The following is a 16,412-nucleotide window of genomic DNA, read 5'->3' as shown; positions in this document are numbered from 1 at the left end:
AAAAAAAAAAAAAAAAAAAAAAATCAGTATAGCACGTCAGCAATTGCTAGAGGTCAAGTAAGTTGTAGTCTTCAGTTAATTGAAGCTGGGGCTAGCCATAAGTGGGTAGGATGTTGAGTAAATGGAAACTGGTTGCATGATGACATTTGTGTTACTCGACGTGCATTCATCTGATTTTTATTCCAATGAAGACCCTTGACCTCATCTTATGTTTAGGTTATCATTCTATATTCTGGCATGTTGCGATCTAATATCTAGGATGGCTGCACACATTTGATTTAATCAATAAACTTTGGGCACATCCTCTATGTTCAAACTCTCCAGCTTGTTACTAAATAAATGAACTGCAATTCAATCGAATCACCTTAAATTTATCAGATGAAATTAAATTTGGTGGCTTTCAAATTGTTTCTTTGTTTTGTGATTCTCAGTATCTATTCCTCCCCCTTCCCCTTCCTCCCCAAACTATGAGAGTGATGATGATCATAATCTTTTCGTTTCTCTTTATTAGAGCCTTCTGCAAAGGTTAAAGAGGAAAATCTTGATGTCATGAACAAGTCCAAAATAAAAGGGAATCATTCAGTTGCTGGAGCTGAAATCTCTGCTCTCAAAACATCTAAAAAGGGAAAAGCTTTTGGCAATAATGTTGGTCCTATTCTGGAATCTGAGAGAATTCAAGGATCCAATAACGGTAATCGAAAAAGGAAACTGAAGTCTTCTCCATTTAAGGTAAGGATGGATTGCAAGCATAATTTTTCTGGTTCTAAATTGCTGCTATATCTTTTAAATCATTTGTCTGTTGCGGAATGAATTTTGACAATATGGAAATTTATGGTCACAGATCTCAGCTAAAGATGAAGTTAACAGTGATTCTCGTGTCGGTGAAACTCTGAAAATCAAGGTGTGGCTCCTATTTGGTCATTGTTTTAAAAGAGTACCCTTCCTATTCTATCTTAATACTTTATTCTTGATATGAACAAGGAAATTCAAATGAACTCACATTTTGAATGAGTGAATTTAGTTATCCTATTTATAGTCCTTTTTTCTTTTTGAACATGAATCTATTGATGGATGAAAAGATAGAAAAATGTTCTTCAGGCTCTCAAAGGGAGTGAAAAGAAAACCAAACAACCAAACAAAGTAAAAGTCTCAAGATATTCAATGTTCTTAAACATTGAAGAAGAAAATGCCTTAGAAGATCTCAACAAGCCAAAGAGCCAAAGCAAACCACTTCGGCCTGTGTGGTTTTCAAACCGGCAATTGAAACTGATTAGATTACAAAAAAATTTGAAGTATCTACGGCAACCCCTCACTCTCATGAATAGAAAGTTTATTGTAATTAAATTTTGAACTCTCAAGTTTTCAATCCCTCAAGTGAGGGAGAGTGTTAACAATATAATTAACTTTATCAACCCATCCACTTATAGTTTTGGATTAATTGTTGGTTTTGCTTGTCCAAATTTTTTTATTGGAAGTTAAGAAAACTTACAAAAGGAAGATGACAAGGCATCAACCCTACTAAAACTGATTGGATTACTAATGATTTTATAGTTACTGTTCATCAAGCTAATCTGAAAAAGCTATCACCTTAGGCCCTATTCGTTTTTTCAATGAGGTAAATGAAATTCTACTTAAGGAAAACATTTAACAGCTACTCTAGGAAGTCACAAGTCATGCCAACGTGAGCTTAGCTTAACAGTTAAAGTATCCCTACTCTTCTAAGTGGTTGAGGGTCTAATCTCCACCGATGATCTTACATTCTAATAAAAAAGAAGTCATAAGTCATAGAACACCTAAGAATATCTGGCTCAGCAACGTTCCAACACTTTAGAATGCCACTGCAAAACCATAGACTCTGGAGCATTTTTGTTTCCAAGCTATCGAGAGTAATCCATACTTCTAAATCATCAAATAGCCGTATGAAGATGGAATCTTCTTGCAGAGATGGGATCCCAAAATAACACTTGAAAAATGAATCTATGTCCTATCTTTCTGGACTACACCATTGACAACATTTTTACAATATTAACCACTTCCATCTTAACATGCTAGTCATGAGGATATTAGTGTCACCATCAGATTTAAGTTTTGAAATGAGTCTTCTCTCTTCTAGCATCGACAACTTTGTGGAAGTAGGCATTCCAATTGAGATTAATAGAAAAATGTTGCAGCTACCATTTTTTTTGGTGTAGGCCACTCCAACAAGAGACCGTGAATGATACTAAGTCACAGAATGTGTAAGAAAAGAGTTATTCTCGCTGAAAATGTACTGATTTGTTTCCACCCATGTAAGCCTCATAAAAGCTCTAAGTGCAATGCACACATTTAAAGAATCTAGCCTCATTTTTAAACCACCAAATGGACAGGGCTTGAACTACCAATCCTTGGTATGACTAGGACAGTAAGTAGAAACCCTAAAAGAGTTCATTTCTCCTTTGTGTTTACTTCGTAGATTTTGATTTTCCATTTTCTTGGATGTTTTTAGTAAAGGCTCTATGTTAAGAATTTTGTTTGCAAATGGCTCTTGCACCTGTACACTTCGTCACCTCCCCCCCAATTTCATAGTTTTTTATTTTGTTTTAGGCTGCAGATGAAGCAAAAAGTTCTGTTGGTAAAGTTAAGCGTTCGCCTCATAATGCTGGGCTTGCAAAGTCTGGAAAATTATCAAAACCTCTAGATCATCACTTATCTTCCAGTACCGATCATAAAAGAGAAGATGGTGACTATGCTTTATCCACAGCACAAGTTCCATCAACTAATCCAATCAGCTTACCTACTGAAGTAAGGAGCAGGCGGAAGATGAACCTGTGGAAGTCACAAAGAGATTCAAAGATTTCAGATAACACTTTGATTGATCGATTTAATAGACCTGCTCAATCAATAGATGATAGACCAAATGATCTCAAGGTTAAATATTTATGGTCATGACATATTTTTTCTTGGATTCTGGATTCTGTATCATATACTGTGTATGTTTATAATTGCAGGAGCAGCATTCTAATTGTCTATCTTGGCATAAATTGCGTAGATGGTGTGTTTATGAGTGGTTCTATAGTGCAATTGATTTCCCATGGTTTGCCAAATGTGAGTTCGTAGAGTACTTAAATCACGTTGGATTAGGTCATATTCCTAGATTGACACGTGTCGAGTGGGGTGTTATTCGAAGGTATTTTCTTTCAACTTGTCCATTTTGTATCCCGTTAACTCATTTGGAGACATTTTCTATAGAAGGCCAAATTTTCTAGTTCTGCCTTGATTCAGTTCCCTTGGGAGGCCACGGAGATTCTCTGCTCAATTCTTGAAGGAAGAAAAACAGAAGCTAAATCAATATAGGGAATCTGTTAGGAAACACTATGCTGAACTTTGTGCAGGCACAAGGGAAGGACTTCCAACTGATTTAGCTCGGCCATTATCTGTTGGACAGCGTGTTATTGCCATTCATCCAAAAACAAGAGAGATCCATGATGGAAGTGTACTTACTGTTGATTATAGCAGGTGTCGTGTTCAATTTGACCGGCCTGAACTTGGGGTTGAATTTGTGATGGTAATTATGTTTTCATGCGTGGTTTATTTTTATAGCATCTTATTTGTTCATTTGAGAATTGTGACTGCTGTAGATCTTTACAATTTCATATGGGCGTTTTCATCCACAAGTGCTAAAGATTCCCAATTAAAACAACTGTTTAAACTACATGTTAGAATTACAAAGCCACTGTTTCCTGCACGATTTGTTAATTTTAGACGATGATCATGGGCATTACACTTTGCTGACCATTGGTATTCTTTGCCACGGAAATCACTTTTTATTGATTGTTTTATATTTAGTTATGTATGGCACTGTTTATATTTCTCTTCTTCATCACACAGGATCTCGAGTGTATGCCTTTAAATCCAGTTGAAAACATGCCTGCAAATTTGTCAAGACATGGTGTGACACTTGGTAAAATATTTGGGAACCTCAACGAGGTCAAGATTAATGGCTTACTGAATGAGGCGAAGATTGAAGAATATATGAAATCAACCAGTAATGATAAACTTGATAGCACTGATGGTTCTGTGTTTGTTTCCCCCATCAACAAATTAATTAAACAAGCAAAGGTTAGTATTCTGTTGTTTTTTTAATTATATGATACGGGTTAGAAACTTATTTTGTGCTCATTTCTCCACCAGTCATCACATAAGCATGCTAGTATGCAACTAAAGGTTGCAAAGGTCATATTTTCATTAATATAGAATTATAGATTATGTAATAGGATTCTTTTTTCTATATTTTAGACATGGATAATTGGATTCCATTATATGCATGCTTTGAACTGGAAGAGCTGAATGTCACTGATAGAACTCCTTCAAATATAGGCAATTCGACCTTACCTAGAACTTTTAGAGGAATTCATTAGAATCAAGTATTCTTGCAGATGATGTCCATGAAGCATTCCAAACTCCATGCTAAGGAAGTTACAAAAAAAAAAAACCCTTCTAAGTTGTACAAAAAGAATTTAGATTGTTGTTACTAAGAGCACATAAAATTTTTGCCAAGAGTTAAGAGCAATAAAAAAGAGAATATGCAAAAATTGACAAAAGGGTTTGTGTAGTCGTCAAAGATTTTACTGGTCATTTGAAGCGATCAATGTCAAAACTTAAGAGAAGGCTCGGATATCATGTAGTCATAGAGTTTTCTCCTCTTTTGAAGGGGTCATCAACCGAATTGAGGAGGCTGTTCATGTTTAGGGAAAGAGCAGTGTGCCAATTGCAGTTGAGAACCGTGAAATTCCAAAATAGTTAGGAAAACGGTAATTTAAGAGAAATAACTTTGTAGAGGAAGAGAGGTTGCAAGCTCTCCAGCAAAAGGAGGGTCAAAGAGGTGGGCCTGAAAGGGGGAGTTATCTCCTAAAGTCTTCATTTGTTTAAATAGGTTCACAAGGAAGTAAGAATCTGGGTGAGGGGTGGGGGCACTGGCTTCAAGGTTAGTGTTCCTCCTAACGAGGAATAGAAGGGCATTCCTCATGGGACGAGTAGCCGTTTAGGGGAACTTGGGGTTGTTAGTGGGTGGAAAAATGTCAAGCCAAATGACAAATCATCTTAATATCCATCTTTTCCTTGGAGGAGGGTTTTTTTTCTCTCTCTTCTTTTGGGATAGAAGACTTTTTGAGGACAAAATTTTGAATTAGGTAATTGGGAGTAACGAAAATATGTTCTATGGAGAATGTAAATCATAAAGGACTTAGAATACGTTCAAGTCATGGCAGACATCTACGTAGGGATTAATTATCATATGGGTCCAGTTGGTAACTAAATGTAGTGGGCCAAACAGTCATTCCATAATAATTTAGTTAGAAACTGAATTGCCAGGCACCAATCAGTACTGGACGGGGTTTATTATCAATGAGAATGTATTGGTATTTTCTTCTCTTTCTAGAGGTGATTATCTGCAAGAACGCTGTACTCTTTTGGTTTGATCTCTTATCTTTAAGAGATAAGGCCTTATCTCATAATTTTGTTCATTGGCCACTTTTATTTCTCTCCTTTAGTTGGAGCTAGTTGGATAAGTTCTTCTGTACCTATTCCATTGTATATACATTTATAATCTACGTCAGTTGAAGGTCTTTTATATTATGATTTCTAATCCTCCTAGATATTCTTCGGTCATTTATATTATGATTTCTGATCCCCCGAGATATTCTTCAGTCATTTATATTATGATTTCTGATCCCCCGAGATATTCTTCAGTCATTTATATTATGATTTCTGATCCCCCGAGATATTCTTCAGTCATTTATATTATGATTTCTGATCCCCCTAGATATTCTTCAGTCATTCCGCTGACTAATTCACTTAGTTCCATGGATAACAAAGACTCATCTTAATACTGGGGTTTTGGGATGATTGAGTTTGACATAAAAATGCTTACTCTACAATAATGCCAAGGCATTATCATTGACTTGCCTTGATGTAGAACATCTACAGAGTATTCAATCCTTAATTTCAAGAATTTTATAACTGATAAGGAGTTGTTCGTGGCCAGGTTGACCTTGGGTGCTCTAATCTACAAGCTAAATTTGGGCTTAGTGAGACTGTCGGTATTCAACAGGAGGCAAGTTCCCAATCTTCTGCCCTTGCTCAAATTCAAGCAAAAGAAGCTGATGTTCATGCGCTTTCTGAATTGTCCCGTGCACTTAGCAAGAAGGTAGTACATTATATTAGCTTCATATTATCAACTTTATGTAAGGATTTTGATTGTAAGAAATCAACTGTGTTATACTGCAGTATCAAAGAGAAATTAAAATTTGAGAGGATTATCTCTCTCCTATGTCCCACTATGGATTAATTACCAAAACTTTGCATACCTCCAATCTTCCTAACTACCTCCGTTTGACCCTAACTAATTACCATTATTAATTAATAGTATCTTAATAATATTCACAATATATTGTCTTTAATATTCTAACACTTCATTTATCCTACGCTGGTGGAGACTAGGTTGAAAGGCAGAACTCTATTTTGCTAACCTTAACCTCAAATTCGAATGTCTTTTAACCTGACCGATACATGCTGAAATTTAGGAGGTGGTGGTGTCTGAATTGAAGCGCTTGAATGATGAGGTGTTGGAAAACCAAATAAATGGAGACAACTTGCTCAAGGATTCAGAGAACTTTAAGAAGCAGTATGCTGCTGTGCTATTACAGTTGAATGAAGTTAATGAACAGGCACGAGTTTTGATGAACCCATTTCCAGTTTCATCCCCTTTTTTTTTATTCAATTGCTTATTTTTCTCAGTATGTATAGGTTTCCTCTGCTTTGTATTGCTTGAGGCAGCGCAATACATATCAAGGGACTTTACCATTGATGTTCCTCAAGCCAGTGCATGATATGGGCGACTCTTGCTCTCATGCTCAAGAACCCAGTTCCCATGTGGCTGAAATTGTGGGAAGTTCCAGAGCAAAGGCTCAAACATTGATCGATGAGGCAATGCAGGTTTAATCTTTACTATTGTCTAACCATTTTGAGCATCGGCTGGTTGGTCTTTAAAAATTATGAGTACTCTATCTTGCGCGGGATGTCAATGTCAAAAATGGACATGCTTTTCTAATCGATTGTTAAGTCTATTAGTTTGAACAGAGCTATTAAATATTAAAGAATTTAGTAGCATGAATTAGTTCTAATATAACAAACTAATAGATCGCATAAATCAAATTTCTATAAGAAATTTGTTGAAAGCGTCCAAGTCCTAAATGCATCCTTCAGAGTCCATGTTGGAGATGTCTTTTCCTCTAGATTTTGTGCCTCCTCTGACTTCATCCACTGTTAACAATCATTTCAGGCAATTCTAGCTCTGAAAAAAGGAGAAAGTAATTTGGAGAATATTGAAGAAGCCATTGATTTTGTAAGTAATAGACTCTCAATGGATGATTTGGCCTTGCCAACTGTGAGATCAACAGCTGCAGATACTAGTAATTCCCCTCCAGTATCTCAGAATCATTTCAACGTGTGTACATCAAACCCATCTATTGCTGATCATGTAGTTGGTCCCAAGTCCAATGGCCTATCCGACAAGACTGAAGTGGAGATCCCTTCAGAACTTATTGCACACTGTGTAGCCACTTTACTCATGATTCAGGTAAATGGAGCTTCATTTCAGTCCTGCTTTGAATTGTGTTTTCTTTCTTGGCATAACGTTGTTGAGTCAATTACCTATGATTCACCAATTTGTTTGGGATTTTCTGTTCTGCATAATTAAGAAAATGATGATTTGGGCTGTTTATTCATCACCAACTGTTTGATACAGTTCAAAGTTACCAGAGATCGAGTGTTATACTGTTGTGATCTTGCATCATATTGGTTGTGAATCATGTAAATAATAGTCAACTATGAACTTTTGGGCCGTTTGGTTCTTCTACTCATGCATGGTGATATTATAATTTTAGATCTCCAAATCCTGATTGTTGCTAAAAACATGCAGAAATGCACAGAAAGACAGTTTCCACCATCTGATGTTGCTCAGGTATTGGATTCTGCCGTCAGTGGTTTGCAGCCTTGTTGTCCTCAGAACCTTCCACTATATGCGGAGATCCAGAAATGCATGGGAATTATAAGGAGCCAGATACTTGCGCTCATACCCACATAGGTTCGAATCTACTTCCCTTGTATTAAAACAAATTGAAATCGTGAGTAAATACGTCTTAGATAATATATTTTGGCCTCACTTTTTGAATTATAAATGTGTATCTCCTTCAGTTTTCTTTGTTCACTGTACCATAGACTGGAATTATGTATAAATCATCATAGTTTGAGCAAAATGTAGTTTCATTGAATGAATTCACTCCAACTGCTTCTGCATTAGTCGCATTCTTATTTACTTGTCGCTTCCTGATTTTGGCATTAGATTATGCTTAGGGATCAACCCTTTGGATTAGAAGTCTAGAATATCAAATATAGTAGAAAATTCATTGGAGTAGAAGGAGAGCCATTTAAGCATGGAATTCTAGAATGATCAAATAGGTAATAGTAAGTATTCAAGCAATTGGATTAAAAGAAAGTAGAAGCTAAAAGCATTCTTACGCTAGAGAAATCAAGTCAATCAAATGTTTAAGATTGGTGAATCTGAGACGCAAATAATCCTCTAACAAATATCAGGAACAGCAACCTGTAGGGCTCAATAGCTTCTTGATTCAAAACACAGCATTTTAACTCCTTTCAAGTTATTCCCCAATCCAACCTTTTGAAATCTGAATATCTCCAGTTGTGTTAGTTGTGTTTCTGCTCACAATTTCAACTTCTTTTTGGGTCTTTTCCCAACGCCACACCCGGAATCCTCAACAATCTGCAGTAAAATCACCACAGGTTTATCATGGAGAAATATATAGAACCAACACCCAGAATACACAGAGCTTAAAACAAAACATTGAAGGGATTTCAACCTTTTGCCTTTTATTCTTCTTAGTTTTCTTGTTCTTCTTGTTCTTCTTGTTCTTGTTCTTCTGTTTTTTAGGCTCAGAATTCATGGCTTCCCCATCGTCAAAAGAGGCCTACATCAGCATCATCATCCGTTAAATTAGTAGTTCTAGAATGATCAAAAGGGCAAGGAATCCTGAAAGGAAAAACCTCAGGGTCATCGAAAGTGTCCACATGGCGAATATTTGTGCCAGAACCTGAATATAGAGAAGAAAAGGAAAGTTGATTAGTAGTGTAGTAAATTTATGGTCTATGTTCTTCATGATCTCTACAAAAGCAACCTTCCTTGCAACAACAAGAAGAAAAACGGAGATAAGAAAAAGGGGGGGAATACGAACTGGAGAGAACAGAGGCCTTGGCATTCCGAACGGCGAGCTCCAAAATCTGGGGATTGATAGAAGACAAACCATTAGGATCTTGATGCAGTTTCCTGTCGAGAAACTTGGCGAGAGCCGCCGCCTTATTTGTCTTCAATGGACCACCAGGATGAGCCAACCTTGGAAATTCAAAGACCCATTGATTTTAGGGATGAACAGAAAGAGAAAACCCTAGGGGGTGGGGAGGAGGGGGGAGACGAGAGCGAAAGAAAGAGAGATGAAGAAGAAGAAACCTGGGGTGAGATCTGGAGGAAGTGGGTTGGGATGGGAGTGGCGCGAATTTGCTGCCCCGTAAAGCTCGTCTTTCTTCTTCGCTAAGATCCTCCATCCTCCTATTATTATGCCCTTATTACTTTATGGATTTTCTCTCAAATCTGCACACGGATGGTTTCGTTCTGCGGCTTTTACCACATCGCCCTCTTCCCTCCTCCCTCTTCTCTATTGGGGATCACCGGGAAAACTCGATTTTGTCGTCTCACTGGGCGGGAGGCTGAACGACGTGTCGAACATGTTTTTATAAAATTTATTAAATTACAAGTTTACTCAGTTAAACTTCCAACTTTGTTTTTGTTTTTCTGTTTTTTTTTTTTTTTTTAATTTGGGCTCCAAACTTGATACTCGCTTAGCAAGTTTTTTAACGTGATTTTTAAGAAACCTACTTTTATTAGTAAGTATTCTTCACTTTAGCTCATTATATATTGTCGTCGTTAGCCTCGCCTCACGGTTTTAAAATGTGTTTACTTGGTGAGAAATTTTCACACCCTTAAGTAATGTTTTTTTCCTCTCTTCAACTAACGCCCGATTTTTGGCTCTAATATTATTTGTAACAATGCAAGTCTACTACTAGTAAATATTATTTATATTGATCCGTTACGTATGATTATCAAGAAAAAGTGTTTGTGTGTGAGTCAAACGTAAACATTACATTAAAACGTAGAAACTTATCAAAACACACAAATTCAATGAAGAATTTTGAAGTGAGGATGACTGTTTCTGCGTTTTTTAGCACTCTCCAATCCCAATTCTCGTCTCCTTAGTGAATTCGTAGTCGTCCTTCCTTCAATGATTTCGAAGCTTATTAGGATAAATAGGAGACGCCATTTGTGTTACTTTTTCGAGCTCATTAGCCATCCAATCAGTGGGCTTTCGACCCGAGATTAAGTTCTAGTGGTTCTTCTCAAAAAGACTTAAAAGCTGAACTTGTTCATTCTGACTTTTGGGGGCCTTCTCCAGAAAAAAAAAACCCGCGTTGAGGAATGCAACTAAGATAAAAACAATCAAACACTTGGTCTTAGTGGTTAGTGGTAAGAAAGTAGTCAGATATGTGATGAGGAATCTGCACAGGACTTTCGAAGTCTACACGTGGAACAAAACATTCCTTACAAGAGTGTGAAAACCTCTCTGGCAGACACATTTTAAAATCATAAAATTGACAACGATACCGAACCAAAGCAGACAATATCTACTTGCAGTGGGCTTTAAATAAACATTTAAATTCTTAGTTAAATTTTAAAAATAAATTAAAGAAAAAAAAACAGTTTTTGTTTTGTTTTAGAATTCAAATCTTTCTTTAAGAAAGATGAAAGCCATGGTGAAGAAAATGTGAGAAAACAAACACAAAATCAAAACATTAGAGGTCTCAAAAATAAAAAATAAAAACTCTCTCTATATAATCCCTAATTTCCTCAAGAACAAACTTATGTACTTAAAAACAAATGTACAGAGGAAGGATCAGAAAAAGGGCAGTAAAACTCGTGTCCTTTTTTTGAGGGCCATTATCAGTGGGCATGGAGACGTAATGAGGCACAATTGAATGCTTTGATCACATCCCACTACTACCCTTATTAAAAGTAAATCCAACCACTATCAACGAACATATATGTCAATGTGGTTTGTGGCCCACTACCACATTTTGGGTGTTGAAAAGTTTTTGGAAGGAATGGGCCGTCAATGAGTAGAGTACTTTCCTCATTAAGCATTATCTTCCCTGAAGAGAGAATTTCTAGTTATACAAATGATGATTGTCTTGAAAAAAAATAATAAGATCTGTTTAAAAACATAATGATAATGACAAGATTATGAGTCATGAGATTGGCTCACATAACTCTCAACTTCAGAGCCATCAGCAATAAAAATAACAGGACTCTACAACTACACCCTGAAAACAGCTACTAAACAAAAACCTCCAAAATTTTGCTGCAACAGGAAAAGGGAACGCATGCAATTAATTAATATAAATGTCTGTCAGGGAAGAAACAAAGCATCAAAAATCATAAATACTCAAATATGGCATGTTGTAGTATTGGCTAGATCTTTAAATTTTCTTAAAAAAAGTTACTAAACTCAGAGTAAAGATGTAAAATCTTGAAATCTAAGATCGAGAGTAAAGATGTAAAATCTTGAAATCTAAGGCTAAATTGAACCAAACTCAAAATTCAATAGTAAAAATGAAACATTTTAAAACCTAAAAACTAAATGAAGACAGACACACAAAACTCTGGGATGAAATGAAAGTATTTTTTACTTGGTAACTAAACACAAGGGGTAAAAGTCATCAGGAAAATGACACAGCCTAAGTAATTTCCTGCTGAGCTTGGAATATATTCGATTCCTTGTAAAGGAAAAGAAAGAGAATCTTACGAAGCCTCTATCAGAACAAATAGCGATTCCAAGTAGCAGTGAGTACCAGTGGTCCAACATGTTCTGTTCTACAATCATATCATAATAGACAAAAATAGTAATTCAGAGGAACTAGAGTTCTAGGATGATTTAGGAGTCATGTACAGTGTCGTTAAGGAAAGCCTGCCTCGCATAAGGAGGACCCCCACCCCTTTCCACTATGTACTTTCAGATTCACCCAATTTGAAGCCAGTTTTTATCAAACTTTACAAAAACAATAATAATAATTTTCATTCATCATAGAGTCTAATCATTTTGTTAATCATCATACACTAATAAAAGAGACTCATGGTAAGTTACTGAAATTCAACGAGCTCAAAGTACATGAACAAGAATGATATTTTAATTCTTTTACTAACAATATCAAACCTATGTTTTCTTTTCACCTTCATCGATACTTTCATTCAACACTCATAGAATCAAAGATGTGAACATTTGGTTGACACCTAAATTAAAAGTTTTGTTGAGACCCTGGGGGAGAAGTGGAAAGGGGTGGAAGGCAAAAGCAAAAGATGATTTATGACAACACTAGGATGGATGGGTAGCGGATCAGAAGACATCAAAACAAAAAAGAAGACAGAACCCAACATGGCCCCTACTAACTGCTGCTGCTGCTCAATGCCACTTCACTTCAGGCAAGGCAGTCTACCAGAGTACATAAACTATATATCATAACTTTACCTTTTAAAATATTACAAAATTTATAAAAAAAATGTTTGAAAATTTGATTTTAAAAAAAAATTAATTCACTATTAAGAATCTTTTTTAAAAAAATATATCTAGACACGTCACTTGGAAGAAATAGACTTTGGATATGAGTAGGATGCAATTTTAGATAGCCAGATTGCATGCACATGTCAAGAAGAGTGACATAACAACCTGTTCTAAGTACGTTAAAAAAAATTTAATAGATCAAGAGCAAAATTGAGAACTTTTTAAAAATTAAAAACAGAATTAAGAATCACCAGAGAGAGTTGTATATTTCCACTTTACCAAATTCCATTTCTCTTTAAACCCACCTTCCACCACCACCACCGAAAAGAAAAAAGAAATTCAAAAAGTAAAAGTAGATTTCATTTCAGCAAAGATGGAAGAAAAATTTTGCAAAGACGTACACTTGTCTTTTGTTGCCTAACTCATGCCTTTTTGTGTCATCAACTAGGTGTAAAATCTTTTCACATGGATGAACTTTGAATATACCCGATCTGACCACTGCTGGAACCTGGAATTAGAACAAAAAGACTTTAAACCGTAATATAATCTACTTCAAAATTCAATCAGCAACTCAGTACACAATTCATCATAGAAAAGTGAATGGTATTTCCTCAGTCAAATCCTGGTTCTTGTGCAGATCGAAAGGGGCCTTTAATATATATTCGATTTCGCGTTCCCTTTTCAGCCGTAGAAAATGGTAAGAGAATCTTGAATTTGAGTTCCATGGCAAACAAAGGTAAGGCCACTTGCTGCTTTATTACCCACTCATATCACTACATGTAAAAGGAACTCTACTTCTTTTCTCTGTCACATTATATCAGCAACAACTAAAACGTTTGAGAGTGTGAAATTATTGTTAAATAAAATTAAGAGAAAAATACATTTTTAATTCCTAAGTTTTCAAGTATAGTTTTCATTTAATCTCTAATAATACCCTTAAGACCTTTTGATTTCGATTAGGTCCAATGCCAAAAGTCTATTGGCATTGTTCAAAGCATTCTCTTCTTTGAGGGCTTTGAAAGAACAACAAAGTGTTTCAAGATAAGCCCCTCTCCTTTTGAGTCCTTTTGGCTACTGATGCAACACAATGCTTTCTTGGTGGTGTACGAATCCTACAAAATTCTTTTGTAAATCCAACCTTTCTCGTGTTTTTTAACAATTAGAAGACTCTTCTTTGCTAGTTTTGTCGGGAGGGTAACCTCTATTCCTTGCCCTTAGGCTGTTCTTTTGTCTCCTTAATATATATATAGATATATATATATATATATATTTGTTTTCTACCAAAACAAACTGAACTTTCAAAATCAAAGAGAAAATATTTAAAAATTTAACATTTAGAAGGGATTTAAAAAAAAAAAGAAGCTAAAATTAATAAGTGGGTCTGCATGTAAGAGGGAGGAACTAGGAAATCCATGGCTCAGACTGGACCGAGGTCAATTTGATCGGTTTCAATTGGTAAAGTTAGGTAGGTTTAAAATCAAATCAAATATGTCAAGGCTTAAATAAATTACAGGAAAACGATGCAACAAAATACAAGTCTTGAATAATGCACCAAATTCCAATGCCCCCACGAATCTCAAGATATTTAGAAAAGAATACTTGTGGCTAAATTATAGAAAGATATCTTAATTTTTTTTTTACATGGTTTAAAAGAATACTCTTGAATTTTTGAAGATTTAGTACTTTGTTTCAAGAAAATATCTTTAGGTTAAAGAAAAAACTCATTAACATTAGTTTATGAATAGAAACCAAAAAAAAGATTGTGGAAAGAAACTGTTTTTCTACACCCTACCATCTCCCTTTTCCATTTACTCTCTCCTCTCTTCTTCAATCTACGACCAAACACTTCTCCAATCTTCATCTTGTTTCCTTCTCTTCTTCAATATCATTCTTTCATTGTTCAATCTCTAAAACTTTTCTTATTTCTACTCTTTTCTCAAATATTAGAACTTTAAATAAGCATGAGAAACTCTCTCGTTTCTACCTCAGCATAAATGTAGGAAAGTTTCAATATCCAAATAGCCAATTTCTTTAAAGTTATTTTGAAAGGGGGAAACTAATTTAAAAAACAACTCAGAGATTTTTTTTTTTCCCCTATATATTCTCATTTTTGTCTAAATTTTCTCAGCAACCAAACATAACTCACTCACAAGATCCCAAAATCAAAATCTCATTGTAAATATCAGTAAACAATGAATTTCTAAATACAAAAAGACCGACAAAGAAATATCATTTTCGATCATGGAGAACCTACTTATCCAGCAAATGGACTAATTTAAACAGCAAAAAGGATTAACAAATTTTTTATTGCTTCAGATTTGGTAATTCACATATTTTCTTTTCTTTTCTCTCTCACTTGTTTTTCTCAAAATCATGATCCAAATCATAAGGTTGGATAGCAATGCGGTTTTTTAAAGTTTTAAGAATATTTTTTAAGCGATGTACTAATGGTTTCTGTTCATAAACTAGTAGTAAGGGTATTTCTAAACTTATTTTAAAGGCATTGTTGAAACTTTTAAAAATTCAGATGTATTTTTTAAAGCAAGTATTAACGATTTTTTATTATAAGAATTAATAGAAAAAGTATTTTGATTTTTTTTCTTTTTTTTTTTTAAGTTGGTAATAATAAAATTTTGGAATATTTTAGAGGAATTTTTTATATTTAAATAAAATTTGGTTTTTTCTCAAAAGTTAAATAATCTTTTTTAAGGTTTAAATAACTTACGGGAGAAAGACATATGCAAGTGGTAATCCATGCCAAATAATGCCCCAAATTCCAATGTCCCCATTAAGACTAATATATGTGTGTGATTGTGGATGAGATAGAACTCAAATATATTATAAAGAATTAAAAAGGAAATAATGCATCAAGTAGCTCCGTTTGTATGCTTGGCTAGCTCTATAAATAGGGGCTCACCTTGGGGAAGGGATACTTGCACTCCAAGTTGGACTTCCAAGAGTTTCAACCTTCATCTAAACTAACTTCTTCAGAACTCTGTTTTTAACTCTCCACTCTCTATGGCTCCAGCACCTATTTCTCCAATCAACGTAGGACACATTGATGATGTACAAGAACTCAGAAAGTTTAAGCCTAACACCATTCCCCAGAGATTTATCAGGGACATACAAGAGAGGCCAACACAAGCAACAGCTTTAATCTCATCCTCTGACATTCCCACTATTGATTTATCCAAGCTTCTAAAAGGAAACAGAGATGAAATTTTGCACCTCTACTCTGCATGTGAGGAATGGGGATTTTTTCAGGTAATAACTGATTATTTATTTCCATTTCAATCAAAGCTTAAGGCAGGCTATGGAGACTAATGCCCTGTTGATCTATTAGGTAATCAATCATGGAATTGCTCTGAACCTACTAGAAAATATAGAGGGGAAGGCAATGGAATTCTTCAGGTTACCTTTGGAAGAAAAACAGAAGTACCAAATGGCACCGGGCACAGTTCAAGGATACGGGCAGGCATTTGTGTTCTCAGAGCACCAAAAACTGGATTGGTGTAACATGTTTGCTCTAGGGGTTATACCCGACTCTATAAGGAACAATCTATTATGGCCAAAGAAGCCAACTAACTTCAGGTGGGTGTTCGGTTGTTCTTTTTCAAATACTGTTCCCATTGTATTAACCATCCAGTATCTTAGTATTATACACCTCCCTTTTTTTTTTTTTTTTTTTTTTTT

At 35.3% G+C, this 16,412-nt stretch overlaps 4 protein-coding genes and 1 long non-coding RNA gene across 10 annotated transcripts in view; 2 read left to right on the top strand and 3 right to left on the bottom strand.

The window, feature by feature from the left end:
- Positions 1-4,048, bottom strand: part of LOC111479414 — a 14,272-nt gene extending 10,224 nt beyond the window's left edge. Inside the window, exon 1 of the transcript XR_002717637.1 lies at positions 4,037-4,048. The gene's annotated coding sequence lies outside the window, so the exon portion shown is untranslated. The remainder of the gene's footprint in view (positions 1-4,036) is intronic.
- Positions 1-8,323, top strand: part of LOC111479325 (protein ALWAYS EARLY 3-like) — a 14,486-nt gene extending 6,163 nt beyond the window's left edge. For all 3 annotated transcript variants that reach the window (XM_023123907.1, XM_023123906.1, XM_023123905.1), the window contains 11 exons: positions 512-729; positions 842-901; positions 2,584-2,907; positions 2,988-3,166; positions 3,262-3,544; positions 3,868-4,098; positions 6,023-6,184; positions 6,561-6,704; positions 6,784-6,972; positions 7,319-7,615; positions 7,958-8,323. In XM_023123907.1, the coding sequence (XP_022979675.1) occupies positions 512-729; positions 842-901; positions 2,584-2,907; positions 2,988-3,166; positions 3,262-3,544; positions 3,868-4,098; positions 6,023-6,184; positions 6,561-6,704; positions 6,784-6,972; positions 7,319-7,615; positions 7,958-8,122 (2,252 nt within the window). In that variant the 3' untranslated portion in view covers positions 8,123-8,323. The remainder of the gene's footprint in view (positions 1-511; positions 730-841; positions 902-2,583; positions 2,908-2,987; positions 3,167-3,261; positions 3,545-3,867; positions 4,099-6,022; positions 6,185-6,560; positions 6,705-6,783; positions 6,973-7,318; positions 7,616-7,957) is intronic.
- Positions 8,324-8,452: 129 nt separating this feature from the next.
- Positions 8,453-9,796, bottom strand: LOC111479494. Its single transcript, XM_023124192.1, has 5 exons — positions 9,560-9,796; positions 9,288-9,445; positions 9,100-9,146; positions 8,916-9,023; positions 8,453-8,818 (listed from the first exon to the last, which is right to left on the bottom strand). Exons 1-5 carry the CDS (start codon positions 9,652-9,654, stop codon positions 8,759-8,761), a joined length of 468 nt encoding a protein of 155 aa, XP_022979960.1. The 5' UTR covers positions 9,655-9,796; the 3' UTR covers positions 8,453-8,758.
- Positions 9,797-10,948: 1,152 nt separating this feature from the next.
- LOC111479529 overlaps positions 10,949-16,412 on the bottom strand; it is an 8,507-nt gene continuing 3,043 nt past the window's right edge. The window contains exons 4-6 of one of the 4 annotated variants that reach the window (XR_002717649.1): positions 13,121-13,227; positions 11,427-11,522; positions 10,949-11,313 (exon numbers count right to left, since the gene is read on the bottom strand). This is a non-coding gene — a long non-coding RNA (uncharacterized LOC111479529). Of the gene's footprint in view, positions 11,314-11,352; positions 11,523-13,120; positions 13,228-16,412 lie in introns of those variants that run through there. The other 3 variants (XR_002717650.1, XR_002717651.1, XR_002717648.1) reach the window with 3 other exon arrangements.
- Positions 15,639-16,412, top strand: part of LOC111479417 (protein SRG1-like) — a 1,906-nt gene continuing 1,132 nt past the window's right edge. Inside the window, exons 1-2 of the mRNA XM_023124076.1 lie at positions 15,639-15,983; positions 16,063-16,310. Coding sequence (XP_022979844.1) covers positions 15,738-15,983; positions 16,063-16,310 — 494 coding nt within the window. The 5' untranslated portion in view covers positions 15,639-15,737. The remainder of the gene's footprint in view (positions 15,984-16,062; positions 16,311-16,412) is intronic.

The sequence above is a fragment of the Cucurbita maxima genome, unplaced genomic scaffold (assembly GCF_002738345.1).
Source record: "Cucurbita maxima cultivar Rimu unplaced genomic scaffold, Cmax_1.0 Cma_Scf00005, whole genome shotgun sequence".
Taxonomy (NCBI): domain Eukaryota; kingdom Viridiplantae; phylum Streptophyta; class Magnoliopsida; order Cucurbitales; family Cucurbitaceae; genus Cucurbita; species Cucurbita maxima.
This window is presented reverse-complemented; position numbering and strand designations above follow the sequence as displayed.